The 17,062-nt window shown below is 36.1% G+C and overlaps 1 protein-coding gene across 1 annotated transcript; it reads right to left on the reverse strand.

Moving 5' to 3' along the window:
• Positions 1–520: 520 nt before the first annotated feature.
• LOC140232819 (uncharacterized) lies at positions 521–17,030 on the reverse strand. Its single transcript, XM_072312937.1, has 18 exons — positions 16,883–17,030; positions 12,070–12,150; positions 11,481–11,608; positions 10,454–10,562; positions 9,842–9,979; positions 9,228–9,320; positions 8,501–8,602; positions 7,550–7,628; positions 6,701–6,795; positions 6,207–6,320; positions 5,725–5,781; positions 5,174–5,287; positions 4,485–4,658; positions 3,740–3,815; positions 3,065–3,174; positions 2,486–2,632; positions 1,884–2,090; positions 521–1,141 (listed from the first exon to the last, which is right to left on the reverse strand). The coding sequence occupies exons 1-18, from the start codon at positions 16,982–16,984 to the stop codon at positions 521–523; spliced, it is 2,547 nt and encodes an 848-aa protein (XP_072169038.1). The 5' UTR covers positions 16,985–17,030.
• Between the last annotated feature and the right edge of the window lie 32 nt (positions 17,031–17,062).

A 17,062-nucleotide genomic window follows, 5' to 3' on the forward strand; every position in this document is an offset into this window, starting at 1 on the left:
ACAAGGTTCTATTCAGTTTTTTTTTTGTGATGATTAAAACACATATATACCATTATTTACACATTCCTGAAGATATGTCATGATCTTTGAAAACAGATAGCAATACACATGTGGTGGTCATTCAAGACTTCTACATTATACGAAAACAATATTTCATTTTCATGACTGACAATAAAGAGTATGTGAGCTTAGAAAATGCATATTCCTAGCATTAGGTACATTTTACTTTGAATTCTATTTCGATTGATTGCTCGTCTTTCAATTCAGAAATATACTCATTATGAATTTAGCTTTTCACCTATCAATCATACTCATGATTAGTTTTTCTTCCATCAATCATACTCTTGATTATAATAACTACTTTATACAAACTCTCTGTATACCAGCCCTGTGCATGTAATATCTCTCCCATCTCTCTCTCTCTCTCTCTCCTATTATCTCTCAATATAATCAGTTTGCACTGGTTTACACACAAAAATTAATAGAATCTATAAAAAAAGAATTAGTGAAATCTGTGGGCTCATGGTTTTATAGGCTCTTGGCTCTCAATGGATGGTTCTTGTGTTTCTCCCTGTTCTGTCTCCTTCTCATCTCCATCCTTATCATCTTTAGCAGGCACATCGTCCGAGTCCTGGTTATCATCTACAGGTTTCACTTGCTCTTCATCACTCACAGACTTATTCCCGACTCCTTCAGTTTCCTCCCCTTCCACTCTCTCCTCTTTGCTCTTATGTTCTTTCTCATTTGTAGGTTCCTCTTCTGAAACTTTGTCATCATCTTTGCTTGATGCTGGCGATGGCGGCTTCTCAGCTTTGTCTTCTTTTTCCATCTTCTCTTCCTCCTCCTTCACTTTCTCCTCCCCTTCCACTTTCTTCTCCCCTTCCAAAACCTTTGGTTCAGCCTTGTTCTCTGCATCATCCTTCTTTGAAGGTTTGACATCTTTGTCTTTCTTTGCGGATGCTTGCTTTGGCTTGGTAGCTGTCGTATCCTTGGTAACCGCATCACTTGTAGTCTTGGACTGTTTTGGTGGAGTGGATCTTGTGGAGGAAGCTGATGCCTTTTTCAAACTGGAGGCACTCCCACGGCCCCTGGGGCTAGTTGAAGGTTTGGGTTTCAACTGAGAGCTTGGAGCATTGGTGATCTGTGGAGGTAAAGAGAAGCACTGCTATTAATTGTTCCCAGTACAACCATACCTTGATGTCCTGCTGTAACCTATATCTGTCATCTGTATCATGTCTTGAAATGAATTTCAAAAGATGTTATTACTGCTTGTGAGTTCCCTCACTTATCATGGAGTCAAAGTTGCCCTTTATACACATTAAATCATGAAATCTTGAAATTGTGTTTATCAGAATGTAATCAAGAAATCTTGAAATTGCATCTACCAGAATACGCATCAAACGAACTATGAAACAGAAGAAAATGTATATGTGATTACACTGCAACAAAATAAAGCGAACATTGTGTACAATCTATATATTTTGTAAATCTGTAACTTTCATCACTCATCAAATATTTATCACGGTCAATCATAAAACAAATCAACTTTGCAAAATTTAATCCCTGAGACTGGAAAAGGACATTCACCTGTCTGTGAGTCACATCGCCATTTAGATGGCAGAATAAAACTGATTTTCATTTCAATTCTACAATGTGTAGGATGAACAATATTTCAAGCCAAGTCTGATCTGCTATCTTACAATCTGATACATCTCAAAGTCTAATAAACTGTGCACTAGCTTAACTCAAGCAGAGAATACTTAAAGTACACACAAAAATTGTACTGGGGTTTTCCTGTAGAGATCCAGATAAAGTGTCAAAGAGGTTGTATAGTAATTTGATGCTTGTTATTCCATGGATGGGTGGGGGGGGGGGGAACTCACCTGTTTTGGTCTGGTCCCACTCTGGGGAGTTTTCCTTGCCTCATTCGCCTGCTGGGTGCTCTTCAAGAGAGGGTTGTTACTGGGTACCTTGGCATTGGGGTTTGGGGCTGGTCTCCTTAGGGGCTTCTGTTGGGATGCCTTGGGGGATTGTGTCTGCCTCACTTCCCCTGTAGATGCCTCACCAGCTCCTTGTGCTGTGTCTTTTGGCTACAAAGGCAATGCCAAAAAAAGTAAGATATTTACAAAGGTTGTTCCTATAATTCTACTCCTCGGCAATGAAACATAGTGACGTAATCGTGAAAATGAAATATTTGAAATGACTATAAGGACAGCCACAAATATGAAACTGACAATAACACATACTACACAAATTTCTGAAAAAATTGCAATAAATTGATGAATATAGGACTGTTTGCACTGAATGACAACATTTAGTAATAATGGCATGCTAGTAATGAATCCATGGGCATACTGATATTGAGTATGTTCAATTGAAACTGGGTTATCTACAACATAGTAACTCCAAAATGCAACAAATCATAATTTTACCTATCATCTTTACTCAACTAGTTTCTGTTAGCCTTCATGGCTGAGCTGCTCACCTGTTCCTGTTTGTGAGGAGCACCATGGACCACCACCATCTGTATCAAAGCCTGCTTGAAGGATGCAGTGCACCGCTGCTCTATACTCTCCACTAGTGTCATTTTGTAAAGCCTCTTGTAGCTACGTCTGATCTGGGGCAAGTCCAGCTGAAAGTGGGATCAAACATTGTTTGTCAAATATGATATCAACTATCTGATGTGAAAGAGTTTCAATACATGGGGTAGCTTCATGCACACACACACACACACACACACACACACACACACACATAAAGTAGGTTTAAGACTCTCTCAAGAGTCATGTGCACAAGTACTTATTGCAAATGGACTTGTGTTGATAATGGCTCAGCATATTTAAAGTAGATTTTAAATCTAAGTAAAGCTATTTTGAATCATTGATTAGGCCACAAGGGTGTTATATATAGTACTTACTTCATACACATAAGCTGGATATTTTGTCATGTCTTGTGAATCATCATTTATTTTCGTATGGTATTAAAAAAAGACAGAGAACAATATATGTATTGAAACTCTACATACTCTTACATACACCAAGTGGCTTTTCCACAGATGACTTACTTCTGATCGAGTAATGATAATTCTCATCAGTGTTGTGTCATCAGCCTCTCCCATCAAACTTGAATGGAGTCTCTCAGCCATGAACTGAGTGCAGCTGTTCAGACATCGGACTGTCAATGTAGATAGAAAAAAAATACTTGACATACAATCATACACTGAATGACAACTCTACAAATGTGATCCACTGTATGTTTCATAAGACACCAAAGTTTCATTAAATTTAGGTTGCAAAAGGGCTGCCATGTTTAACATATCAAAATCAAGGGGGATATGTGGGCCTAACAAACAATCACAGAGATATTCATGATGTTACATACACTGCACTAGGTGAAAATGACTCCCAACTCAGGAAAGCTATTGTAGTTTCTTGTCAGGCTATGAAGAGATAGGACATATTTCTGTTTTAGTTCTTTTGTTATTAGGGCACTCCCAGCAGAATCACATAGATTTGGCATCCCTTGGTGCTGCAGCAAGTTCTTAACATGCACCATTTATGTAAGTAGTTCATAAAAAGAACTGCTGGGACAGGAAAAGGACAGATTGTTCGAGAGTTGATGTATAAGGAGTATTCTTAAGTCTCAATCCTGTTTGTGCTGTCTGACTCTTTATTCTTCAAACACTCTCAACTTCTCTCTTTAGTCAGCTGATTATGATGTTGAGCTGTGAAGAGCTTACCCATGCATATCATGGCATCCTGGAAGTCTCCAATAAGGCTACGTCTCAACTCCTTTTCAAGCTCTGAATTTGTCAACTGTGAACAAAGGATTGATATACAGGGATAAAGACACAATTAATCAATGATTATCCATTTCTTTACAGGGTTGGTTTCAATATAATCACTTGATAAATCACTCCTGTCATGCTCACTGACAATGGGTTGGAAATGTATACTATTCAATACAGAGACAGACAGAAATGTACAGGTGCATAACTGATGCAGTACATACACTCTTTCAAGGACATGAACCTTCTTTCTCTCTATCATTCATGATATGATGTGTAAAATATGTCATGATGTGCAAATGCCTGGAAACATTAGATTGACAGCTAAAGATATGCAAAGTCAAGTCTCTGTGGAAAATATAATAGCTATAGCATCTTGTTTGTTCTTTTATGCTGTTAAAAGTGGTTCAACAAAGTATGACAAAGTAAACAGACTACAGCTATACCAAATTATCCTCCTTCAAAGCCTTGTTTAAGAGAAAATAGCATTCAACGAGTGCAACCTCTGATTCTCAATCACGATTACCATTTTGGATGAGAAAAATCAATTTACTGTATGAAAGGACTGATTAGATAAAAATAAAGACAGACAATAATTTTCATCTCATAGCTCTAGGAAGTTGGATTGCTACTAGCTGATGCTTTTAAGGGAATAAATTGGTCCAAAGAAAACAGAGAATTCATTCCTGCCTCTCACCTGATCATACTGTACAAGGACCTCCCTGAGATGTACCAAGCTGGCTTCCTGGAGGAGACTGGCCATCTTGCCACTGGACACATCCCAGCGTGCATCACTTCCAGCATCCTTCAGTGCTTCAGCATCCTTTAGTGCCTGGTCTTCATCTACCTCCATTTCCTCAGCTCGGCAACCCTAAGGGCAAACACAAATATGATGTCACAAATGTTTATGAACTTCCTTTCTTTAGATGAATTTCATCTGGCACAGGCAGCAAATCTGGGATCTTATCCTTGGACATATTGAATCTATGACACAAATTCTCATGAGCTAACAATTTGAATAACAGTTAGAATACAAGAATTCATACATCTACATCAAACACAGAAATGATTATGTTGCAAATAATTCATTTCCTCAGCAAATGTGATTTATTCTTTATATTTTTGCTTAAATCTAGTTTTACATAAAAACAATATCTGTTACATAATGTCTATTCTCATATGCACTGAACAAGCAATGCAATCAACCTGCATTGGTATGCAAGACATCAAACTCTCGATGAGGTCCTACTTGATTATTATGTAATGCTCAACAAAACCATAAACATTATTCTGGAATCATGTCTGTAAACTGGTTCTAACCTGGTATGCATGTATACCTGTTCCCTCTCATACAACATACAAAGAACAAAAACTGAAAAAGTTTACCTTTGCTAGAGCCAAGAAAAGATGCCTGAGTTTGCCCTTGATCTCTGCCGTGATGTCATCCTCTAACGATACGCCAAATTTCGCTTCGTAAGATTCCTTGATACCAGCGATTGCCTGTAACACACACAAAATTTATAAAGTAAATAGCAAGGACTTAAACATCAGGTAGGTCCACAGTCAGTGTACCATTAATACAATAGCAGAGAAATTTATCTTCGTAGAAAATGTATAACTTTTTTTTTGCTGTGTTTTTACCATCATAAATAGACTAACATTCAACTTCATAAATTCAACTTCATAAATATTGTGAAATTATAAAAGAAAAGATAAGTATGGATGCAAATGGAAATTCAATTAACTTCACAGAAAAACTACAAATGTATGGCATTTAGAATGTACATCATTAAGTTTTCTTGTAAAATGCAGTTAACTCCCATTTCTTTACATTAACTGAACTTGGATTAAGTCTATGAGAACTGAAAAATACAGGAATTGACAATTTTATGGAGTACCAGTAACTTATTGATCAGTGAAGTTTAATGTGTACTTACAGCATTACTTCTGGTACAAAGGATCTCTATGACAGGCTCAACCAGTGAATCTTCTCCCTGGAAAAACAAAAATTAGATATCACTTAGCAACATGACATAACATATCAGATTCTCTCACACACCAGCACAAGACGTCTCATTTTAACCACTTTAATGCAAAGAATTCAACTTGATTTTATGAATTTTCAAACTTTCTCATTCTCTACCTGTCTTACTCTATTTCTTTCTTTCTCTCCCTCTCTTGTTCTTGTGAGGCTCAACCACAATCACTGGTACAATGTATTTGCTGAAAAAAATAATTTATACAAACATTTGATATTTATAATAGTTATTAACAAAATTAACTCTTCCTACTGTTTTAAATGCATTTACAAATATTTCATATCTCTTTTCAATTACATTCCTCATGCAAGAACTAAATTACTAACTGGCAGCAATAAGTGAATTTCAACTACTTTGTAGATGCTGAAATGCCATCCTACCTTGAGAGCCCGCCGTAACGTCAATGCATCCAAGTCTTCCCTTGTTGCTAGGAGACTCTCAATGATGTCATCATATTCAGCACTCAAGTTGTCTTTCAGCTCCTGCTCCAGCGTCTGCACACACAACCATAAAGAACGGAAATGAAACTGAAGTACTGGGGCCATGGGGATAGAGGGGACAGAGGATATTGTCTGCTTTGTAAAGTTGCCAAGCTGAACTAACATGACGATGACAGCATTCTGCTAACAAATGACCACTACTTATAGTGCTGATCTTCCAGACCAAGTCTGGCAAAGAGAATGTTTATCAAATATCACATGGTACTAGTGTGGCATTACACTGTTTGATAATTTATTTTCACAGAAAGTGTACTTGATCTTTTTTTTTCCATTATATTTGTTTGTTTGTTTTGTGTGTGTGTGTGTTTTTCTGAAAAGTAAACTATGGCTACACTTAGGGGTTATAAATCTGGTATGAAAGTTGAGTGTCTCACCAATCCATAAGTGTCTTCAAACTTGGCCAGAGTGTCTTGTCTCTGCTGGTACGTCCTCTTTGCTAATGTCTGAACAAGGATCTGCTCAGGGTTACCTATAGTGCATGAAAAAAAGAGAAACAACCACACAAAAAAGTTTTGAGCCTAATACAAAATAAATGATGCTGCAACCATTAAAGGAATGTTTTCATCGATCTTCTACATGAGATGTTATATTCACTCCAAAATACTGTAAAAGTGGATATTTTCGCGCGACTAATTTTTCGCGCTAGGCCGGGTCAGAAGAGTTTCGCGTGTTTTTAATTCCGCGGAATCAAGACAGCACGCACAGGAACGTATGGCAAGCAAAAATATTCGCGTGTTTTTATTTTCGCGCTAGTTTCTGGTTGCGCGAAATGCGCGAAAATTTCAACACCGCGAAAATTTCCACTTCTACAGTATATCATGACTAAATGATGGCCAATACATTTACCAGTTTGTATCTGGTCAAGTTTTATCCCCCATCAAGCTTCCACACAAAGTAGGTCAACATATTACATGACGTATTGCATTTACCACTCTGTATCTGATCAAACTTCATCATCCCACTGCAGTTAACATATATATGGTGACACCTACCGTGTGGTAGCAAGACTAGAAGTTATCCACTCACATTTGTAACACCATAATCCTATATGCATATTTCACACGACTACACCAGATGAAGTATAATGTCATATGATTTTTCCAAGTAACATCTTTGGAGCAATCAAGAATCATTTTTAATGCACAAAGTAAGTTTTGTATCACTCTGCCTCATAAATGATAAGTGGATTCAGCTTTCATAATTATAAGTCAGAAACTGCTTACCCATTCCTTTTGTAGCTTTAAATAATTTGGCTGCTTCATCTTTCTGGTTATACATCTGTGGCTTCACAACAGCTTCTTTCTGCACGGGTGAAGGACAAAACATTTGATATGATGATTTACTTCTAACTCAGGATTACTCTTTCACTCTATGACATTTTTAAACAGCACAAACAGTCTTTGTATATTATACAAAAACATACTACAACTTTCAGCTTATGAAGAGCACATATTATGCAGGAAATTGATTCACTCTAGTTATATGTCATCTAATACTCCAATATCCACTGAAAATATTTTAAGATATATATATTCTGAAGCATACTTCAATATACCAAAACATCATCTCTTTCGCACAGTGATAAACAGAATATATAGACAGCACACTATCTATCAAGAAATTAGCATAACATTTTCATATTTAAAAACATTTCTATTCTTTTGAGATCTCCCCATAATTATTAAAAAAAAATCTCAAATGTATCAATTACAATAAAAGGAAATATATATGTTAACATAATACACTATCTCATTTAAGGTGGATACAGAGTTATATATCAATATCAAGGCTCGATGTTAGCAGTCGCCTGGTGGCCCAGGCCACTAAAAATCTATCTCTTGGTGACCTAATCGGGCATGTAAAATTCAAAATGAATTCTTATAATCATATCCTTTTATTTTGGGCTGCCGAAATTTCAAATTCAAAGACTTTAGTGGCCCCAAAATGGGCCATCAGGGGAAAAAAAAAAATTAGTATCAAGCTCTCTCTCTATATATATAATATTTAGATAAATAGATAGATAGATAGATAGATGATAGATGGATAGATGATAGTTAGATAGATAGATAGATAGATAGATAGATAGATAGATAGAGATAGACATATATCAATGTACAGCAAGAATTTGTGTCTTTCCATGTAAGAGTAACTAGAGATAGTTTTGAGTACAGCACCTTTTTCTTATCCTCTGCTTTCTTTCTCTCCTGCCCTATAAGAGGCAGTTTAGTGGCTCTTCTCTTCAGCTGCTGTCTGGTTGGCAGTCTCTTACCTCCTCCCTAGCAACAAGAAATTTGGTTTAAATGAGAAAGATGGACTTTGCACAAATGAAACATTTAGTCTGGTAGCAAACATGTCTGTATACAAGAGGCAGCCCAAGCATATTAGTACATTAAATTTTGTACATCATATCCTGACTGTAAACAAAGATGGGTTGCAGAACTGGCCTTTGTACAGGTTTTATTGCTGCTTGATATACTTATATCTATAGGTCATTCAGCGATGGCATCACAATTCTAAATATCAGCATGACAGATTAAAGATAAATTTACAGTCGAGCTAGTTTCCAGGATATTCCTTCAATTATTTTTCTTTTCTATCCAAAGACCAAATTTTGCAAAACAAACCAATCTCCAAAATCACAAGACACTCTCAAATTTGGCAGCACCACCCTGAATATCAGGTTGACCGGTTGAATATGTTTATAAATTCATTTTCCAACACACTCCTCAACTACTCCTGTCTTCAACCCATTACCTTAGTCATAATTTGCTATGAAAATAACTGTAAACAATCTGCAATGATTGGATGGTTGTATAGGACATGAAGAAAAGTAAACACCACTGAAAATATACAGAGTTGAAAGTTCAGTAGCTCTACATGAAAGTATAAGCCCACACTCACCAGGCTGGGTAATTTTGTGGCCTGTAGTTCAACAGCCTCTTCTTCTGTTGGAACTTCAATTGTCTCCTCAATGTCGCCCTCAACGAAAGTTTTCTGTCAGAATCAGACATCACACAAAGCAGTCAAGATAATGTATTACAAGTGTATTTCATGCTCAAGTAATGAACCTATGTTTCACTACAACTGAAAAGCTAACACGACAAACATAATTCATTTTGTCATCCCCAAAAGAAACATATGAACAAACAAACAAACAAACAAACAAACAAACAAACAAAATCAAATATAAATTAAAAAAACATACCTAGGAGTCCCATGAACCAATAATGGTGTAAAGGTGACTTCAGCATTTTTAGTTATTAGCTCAGAGTTTGCTTTATTACACTTCGGTCTTTGTAGGTTTGTTTACTTTGTCATGCAGTTTGTCACTTCTCTTGTAAAAACTACTAAAACTATGCGGGTCAATTTCTCAGGAAATAAAAAAAAAAGAACAAAAATCTGACAGATCTATGGATAAGTAATCATGCCATGGCAAATTGTTCTCTACAAACTTGCATACCAGTGGATGTTTCTAGGCATAAAACCATCAATGCAAAGACAGGCAGATGTCTTACCTCCTTGTTTGCATGTCTATCCTTGGCGTAGAAGATGAATGAGCTGGTCTCATTAACACCTCTGAGGTCAACCTCATAGCTTTTGGTCACCTGTGCCTTCTGGGTCAGGTAGTAATTGTGCATGAGGTAATCATCCTCCTGCAAATATCAACAATGGAACAAATTGTCCATTTAGAGATAGAGAGATGTTACCGATAATGTGAAGAAACAACAACAAATGCAGTTCAGTTGGTCATTACTGATACACATACATATTCACTGACTTTGATAAAATTTTTAATGCATACATTTTTAGTGTACTTCCACATCTAGAGAACTTGCTATTTATGTGTTTAATATATTTGCTTCATGAGGACGATAGAGACATTCATGATATAGAAATTTTATTTAATTAGTACCTTCTAGTTCTAAACTGATGCGCTTTAGTACACTGAAAGGTAAGTTCTATATGTAAATCTTTGTATTGCTAACGTTAGACATTCTTTTTTAATCTTCAAAGGGAAATCGATAAAGGATACATAGCATTGAAATTGATAACTAAATATGGAGATGGGATGACACAGATTGCTATGCTATGAAAGCTTGAATAATGATATAAAATGCTAGACTTACCATCTTATCAAAGTTGTACATGGGTTTCACCTTGTTGAGCCTCTTTAATAAAGCTGCATTCTCTTTCTCTATCCTCTCCTGTTCTCGGTTCTTGAAAGGAGTGTTCAGACTGAGGAAAATACACCAAATTTAATTTACATCAAATCCTTCTACACAGATATTGAACATAATACATATCTACACAACATTCACATCAGATATGCTTGAGACAATGGCCAATGGCTCTGTGAAACATTTTTCACAGCAATAATATATACGAGATCATCAGCACTTTTCTTTGTAATATTTCATGATTTTCCCATTGATCTACAATTGGACTCTGAGAAAAAAAGAAGGAAAATTACACATTAGACAAACTGGAAAATCTAGATAAAAACAGAGAAATTTCTAGAGTTATGCCAGTGGCAAATGGTATGCAAATAATACAAAATGCAAAAAAAAAAAAAAGAAGAGAAAATTGCAATCAAAATATCACAGAAATTGATAGGGTCACATACAATCAGAGTGGTGCTTGGCAGTCTAGCAGAAAAAGACACAAACAAATCAAAAAGATTTAAAGGGGATGGCTAGTAACTGATCAGTGGGAATCAGTGGAAATGCTGGGGGATGATTGTTCCAATCCTTGTGGGATTCATTTCAGAGTATATTATATATCTATTGTTGTGTGAAAATTATTTGCTTCAGAACGGTCTCATATTCAAGTGATATGCAGTTTAATGCCCTGTCACTGTACAGGCATGCTAACCTGGAAACATTAAACTGCACATTACTTGAATATGAGACCATTCTGAAGCAAACAATTTTCACACAACAATAGATATATAATGTACTCTTAAATGAATCCCACAAGGATTGGAACAATCATCCCCCAGCATTCCCATTGATTCCCACTGATCAGTTACTAGCCATCCCCTTTAAAGAGATAATCAGAAAAAGACAGATGGAACATATGAAAATTAGAAAATGAGATAAAGGAATGGAAGTTGGATATTCAAATGTAATATTGTCATTCAACTTGAATTCTCACCTCTTTGGGGCAGCATCATACTCAAAGTTCCAGTTATCCAGCCCACCTCCAGACCGGATGATATTGGTGAGCTTGGCAAGGAGGATGCGGTTGTCATGGTCAATAAGAGCTTGTTTCTCCTCTTCCGTCTAGGCATAACATGATGACAGAACATACGATGTAAAGAGGAAGAATAAACAGATTTATCTTCTTAGAGATGCTTTATCAATCTCTACAATAAAATACTTTCTGGAATTGATTTATCTGCACATTTGGAACTGATGTAACACAGCTCTATGATAAACAATCACAATGGGTTTAGGCATTTAATTTCCTATACTTCATATGCATGGTACTGTACCTGAAGCATCCAAATATGTGTGGTTTTTCATCTGAACATTTGTCACATTTGTGAACATATGATGGTGGAAAACAAGAATTGAAGAATGTCTGACAACTATTGCATCTAATGCAAAACAACAACAACAACAACAAAGTATTCGATTAAGTATTCGATCAGATGGTGATCTTGGTTTTTCATCTGAACATTTGCCATGAACTATTTCAATTCTATACAATGCATTGATAGATGAATGCCCTACTTTCTCACCTGCAGTTTCTTCATATTAACCTGGAGGTGTGGGTATGTTTTGGGAGAAGTAGCATCAATCTTTGTCTTCATCCCATTTTTCTGCAAAAAACAAACAAACACAACAATAATTTCAGGTGTCATTCTAATATCAATGCACATCCACAATCCACACTTCTTCTGTTATCTAAAACTAATCACTGTTGTAAAAATAAAGAAGAAAAAACAACAAGTAACTGACAATCATTGTAAGAAAGTGGTATACATACTGTAGATGTAGAATACCATGTAAGTGGAGTACATGTCACCAGCACTTTGTAGAAGGCACAGGAATGCTTTGAAATATTCAATAATGCATGAGAGACAGGTAACTTGCTCCTATCTCCCAATCATAATCAGCACAAGTTGGTTTTCTCCTCCACATGTGCATTCACTCTAAAAGTTCTGAACATAATATACCACAACAGCAGCATCTGTTACCATGGCAACCTACCAATATGGATGTCTCTAGGTGCACCTCATTTGATTAAAGGACTGAAAATTACCAAGTTGAATTCAATTACTTGGCTGACAGTGGAAAGAGGGAACTCTGATAAGGTGCTGTTCATACACTTGTAGCTTACAACACTTGACAACTGAAATGCAAAAGATATCACAACATCTGCATCTTCTAAAATTGTCCACAATGAAGAAACAAGTCTAGAGTTAATATAAAACATTCACAAATACACATAAAGTTTCTCAAACACAGATAACCCATCTACACATAACATCATTGATATATTGTACATGTATTTTGTGTGTGTGTGTGTGTATCATATTACTGTACTTAAGAATGTGTACTAAGCACAGAGCATAAATACTGTTACTTGTTTATTGTGTACCGTATAATTGAAACAATGCATTTAATATGTCACTTTATCTTGATAAATTAATTCCATCAAGGGATTTTACTGTTTTAAGTTAGTCGTGTACAAATTCCCCCTTTCCTTTTTTCGAGCATCACCGTTGCCAGGCAACTGCAGGCACAGTCGGTTGGTAATGGCAGCAATTTAGTGGACTTGTCTTTGTGTCTTGTTTGCACACCACTGCCATTCATACATCACAATGCAACATTTTGGTTACTACAGCATGTAATGTAAAAAGAAGGCAATTTCTCTGCAGCCTGTGTACCATAGACTAGATGGGATATGACGATGTCTTCACGAATCTTCACTCATTTTACACTCTATGTTCAATCATCGACATGTTCTATATGGCACCAGCCCTTTAGCATCAAATAAGCATAAAAATATAAAAACTTTCCTCCCGACAGGGGGGGGGGGGGGAATCTGATTTATCTACATGTAGGTGTATACAATGCCAAACCTTTGTGTGTAGTCTCTCCATTTGTGTGTGTGTGTGTATGTGTGTGTGATTGCATTCATATTGATGTAATGATTTAAGATGCAATGTATACATACAATAAATTTATGGATCACATTAAGTTGACCAGAGATACAGGTGTACTTGCATCTCCTTGCATTAGAGTATATGCATTTGAGATATTACAGAAGTCCTGCTATAAGGATAATCTCTTGCAAACTGACAACCTCAGATCTGACTTTGAGCATCTTGCAAAGCTGATGAAGGATAATATAATTTTGTCATTAAACTGTCCTGATTCACTCCATTCTCTCTTCAAAGCACAGGCACTATACATGTATCACTGGCTGTCCATGGCAACAGAAACCATTATTTACTCTGCTCATTGAATTTAGAAGTCGAGTGTGCAAACATTTCTCCTACCTTTTCAATTTCATGCAAGAGTATTTACATAATGACAATCATTCAGTCCAATTATTGATTTTTCACTCAGCATACTGCATTCTCTCTTTCAAGATAAAAAGAATGGGGTCATTGCTCGGACAAAATTTGTGATGCCAGGTGGAAAGTTGTATTCAGTCTATTCATATGCATTCCAGATTCAAAAAGCAATTTTTTTTTTTTTTTTTTTTTTTTTTTTAATCAGCCTAATCCTCTGCAGTAACATAGAGTTGACAAAAATCAATAAGTTATTCATCCAAGCCAGCTGAAGAGCTGCTATAATGGAGTCTGGTAAAAAGCCATTGTACAAATGGTGTACATGTGTACAATCATTATGGCTTCAAACTCATGGCAATATAAAGATTGTTGCCATGGCACCGACTTGTTCAGTTTGAAGATGTGTATGAAAAGTGAGGAATGAGTGAATTACATGGGATTTTCCTCATTCTGTTTCAATTCAATAAGGTTTTCTACAAGGTCGAAGTTATGTTTCTAATCATCCAGAGAGTCCTGGCCATTATTTTAAGACACACTGTGCAAGAAAAACTTTCATGCATAAAGGAGATTTGAAGCCAGTGAGCACATAAAATGTATTTTGGAAGCATTAATTCAGTACTGCATGTATAAATGAACATAAAGTGAGAATGAGAAAGCCTGGCCAATTAATTGTATTCACACATTGAATTTTCAAGATCATATCCTAACAAGTTGTGTTGTTTGTTTGATGCTTGTATCAATTATCAAGTGTGAATTTTGTTTTCATAGCAAGCACAAATATTGATATCACAAATCAGAACTACCATTCACTGCTGTAGTACATTTTGTATGTCAAACAATGTCAAGTGTAGTGTAAGCAAAATAGTGTGCACACTTTTGATGAGATCAAGCATGATTTACTGAAGAGAAAAAGACTGTATTGAGGAAGTCATTTGGGAAATCATTACCATACGGTGAGTCATTCATACAACTGCTACCCTTAGTGTTGCAATAGTAAACCTAGAATTGTCGACATTCAACCATGTACTTTGTAGTCTTCAATAGAGCATTTGCTTTTGTACAAGTTGAGGCATTGATGTCACACGAATCCAAGAAAATCATGTCACTGGCCTACTGCATTTGTCTTTATAGAAACAACCAGAAGCTCTACCGTCTGCAACTTTATGGCATCATTGGAAATCATTAGATACCAATCACATCTTTGACAAATCTACTGTCACATGGGACAGACAGTATCTCTCGCACATGGTGTGAGTACTTCAAAATTCCATAATATTTGATTGACAATGAAGTAGCAAAGCATATCAAACATCTACATGTATTTGCAAGCACAAATTCTGAGGCAAGAACATATGCAAAATAAGTCATGTATAATGTATATTCTATATCTTTATTTCCTATAATAAAGGTGGTATATATCACACATAGATAGAAAGGGAATGTTCTAATTCACTTTTTTTTTGTTTTCAGCACAATTACCAAGGATTTTAAGCTTCCTACTATCAAGGTTCATTGCCATGGATACATTGTCATATATTGATTTTTTGACACTGTTTTCCATTAACAGTGGATTTTTATTATCAGCACTAAGAAGTATTGGTGTTCAGTTCAAAGTTCTTGCTTGAGTATAATTTTCACTGTATTTTTCTTCGTAGATGAGGCCCGAGATTCGCTTCACGCCGCCCCTTCTTGCCAGACGACGGATGCTAGGGTTAGTGAAAATACTAACCCTAGCATACTAACCCTAGGGTTACGTGTAAAAAGTGTGCAAAATACACATCTTAGATTTAATTTTTAATTTTGGGAAAAAAATCATATAAATTACTAACTGAATATGATTTATCAATAGTTTCATGCTTGATGTAACAGGTCATTTTGTTTATTTATTTGTTTGTATGTGTGTGTGTATTTGGTTTTTTTTTTACTTTCAGTAGACCCGAAATTCCTTCTGCACATTGAGGAAGTAAAACAAAAAGTCTGCATAATACAAATACCTGTAACTATGATGAAACATGAATTATGTACACTGCAAGTATACACGTGTGTACCTTCTAGGATGTAGAGTTCTTGTCATTTCTCCTGGACATGCTATAAAAATTCCCAAATGCCACAAGAATCTGTGATACGTTACACATACCGGTAAATGTGCTAATGTGGACAGAAAAATCTGTCTGTCCAGACTTTAAAAAAAAAATACTTTTATGACTCTCCCCCATATTTCACAAAGCCAGATGTAGTTTCCATGGAACATATCCCCAACAACCAGATACATACTAATCTTTCAGTCATATGAATATGTACCTCAGCGCATTGATACATTGTATGTTATGATTATTATACATATCGTACATGTGACGGTTATTACTGTTTTATCCATAGAATGATTACATTGTATGCACAATTAAAATTTGGTTCCACAAATCTATCTCCTTCAATAGTCATAAATTAAGCAAAGGAGAGCTAAATTCTTTACTTCTTCTTCTCACTCATGCCATGGTCATCCTAAAACTCATGGAGCATTCCCAAGAACAGTCATTGTGTGTTCAAGACTGGGCAAGTGTTCTGTAGAGTACCCCTTCTTCAAACCGACCATTTCAATCCCAACTCTATCTCCAGTACACCCTTCGCCTTAGGACCTAACCATACCAGCAACCCCAACAAATGCACAGTGCCCAGGGTTACTTACACATGTATTACCCTGGGTTACTTGGGGACAGGCCAGGTTATCTTATCAGGAACACCCTATCACAGTAGCCTATGTGTATATTTAGTGTGGGTGATATGGAACTTGTGATCACCCTTCTCTAAAAGCTTTTTAAAGTTTTGAAAACACAAAAGGCAACAAAAACAAGAGAAAAATGCCTCCCCCCCCCCCCCATTTTCACACATATTGTCTTTAATACTCCTGTAACTGTTTCAAACTTATACAATAAGTAAGCTTAGTATATACAAGTTTAAAAACAGTTACAGTGACAGCACAGCTAGGTTTAATCTATTTTTCTCTTCCTCTTTCAAAGGTCTTACAACTTACCTTTGCTACATGCATCTCATAGTTCCGTTGATTCCATTTCTTCTGCAAGACATTATTAGCTGCAGGGAAGCTGCTTCCAGTAAATGAACGTGATGCCATCATAATTTAGTATTGCCAATTGACTGTGTTTAAATAAAAAATTGTTCGTTGATTCTCCAACCTTTTGAGTTGTGAGATAAG

The sequence above is a fragment of the Diadema setosum genome, chromosome 1, assembly GCF_964275005.1.
Source record: "Diadema setosum chromosome 1, eeDiaSeto1, whole genome shotgun sequence".
Classification (NCBI taxonomy): Eukaryota; Metazoa; Echinodermata; class Echinoidea; order Diadematoida; family Diadematidae; genus Diadema; species Diadema setosum.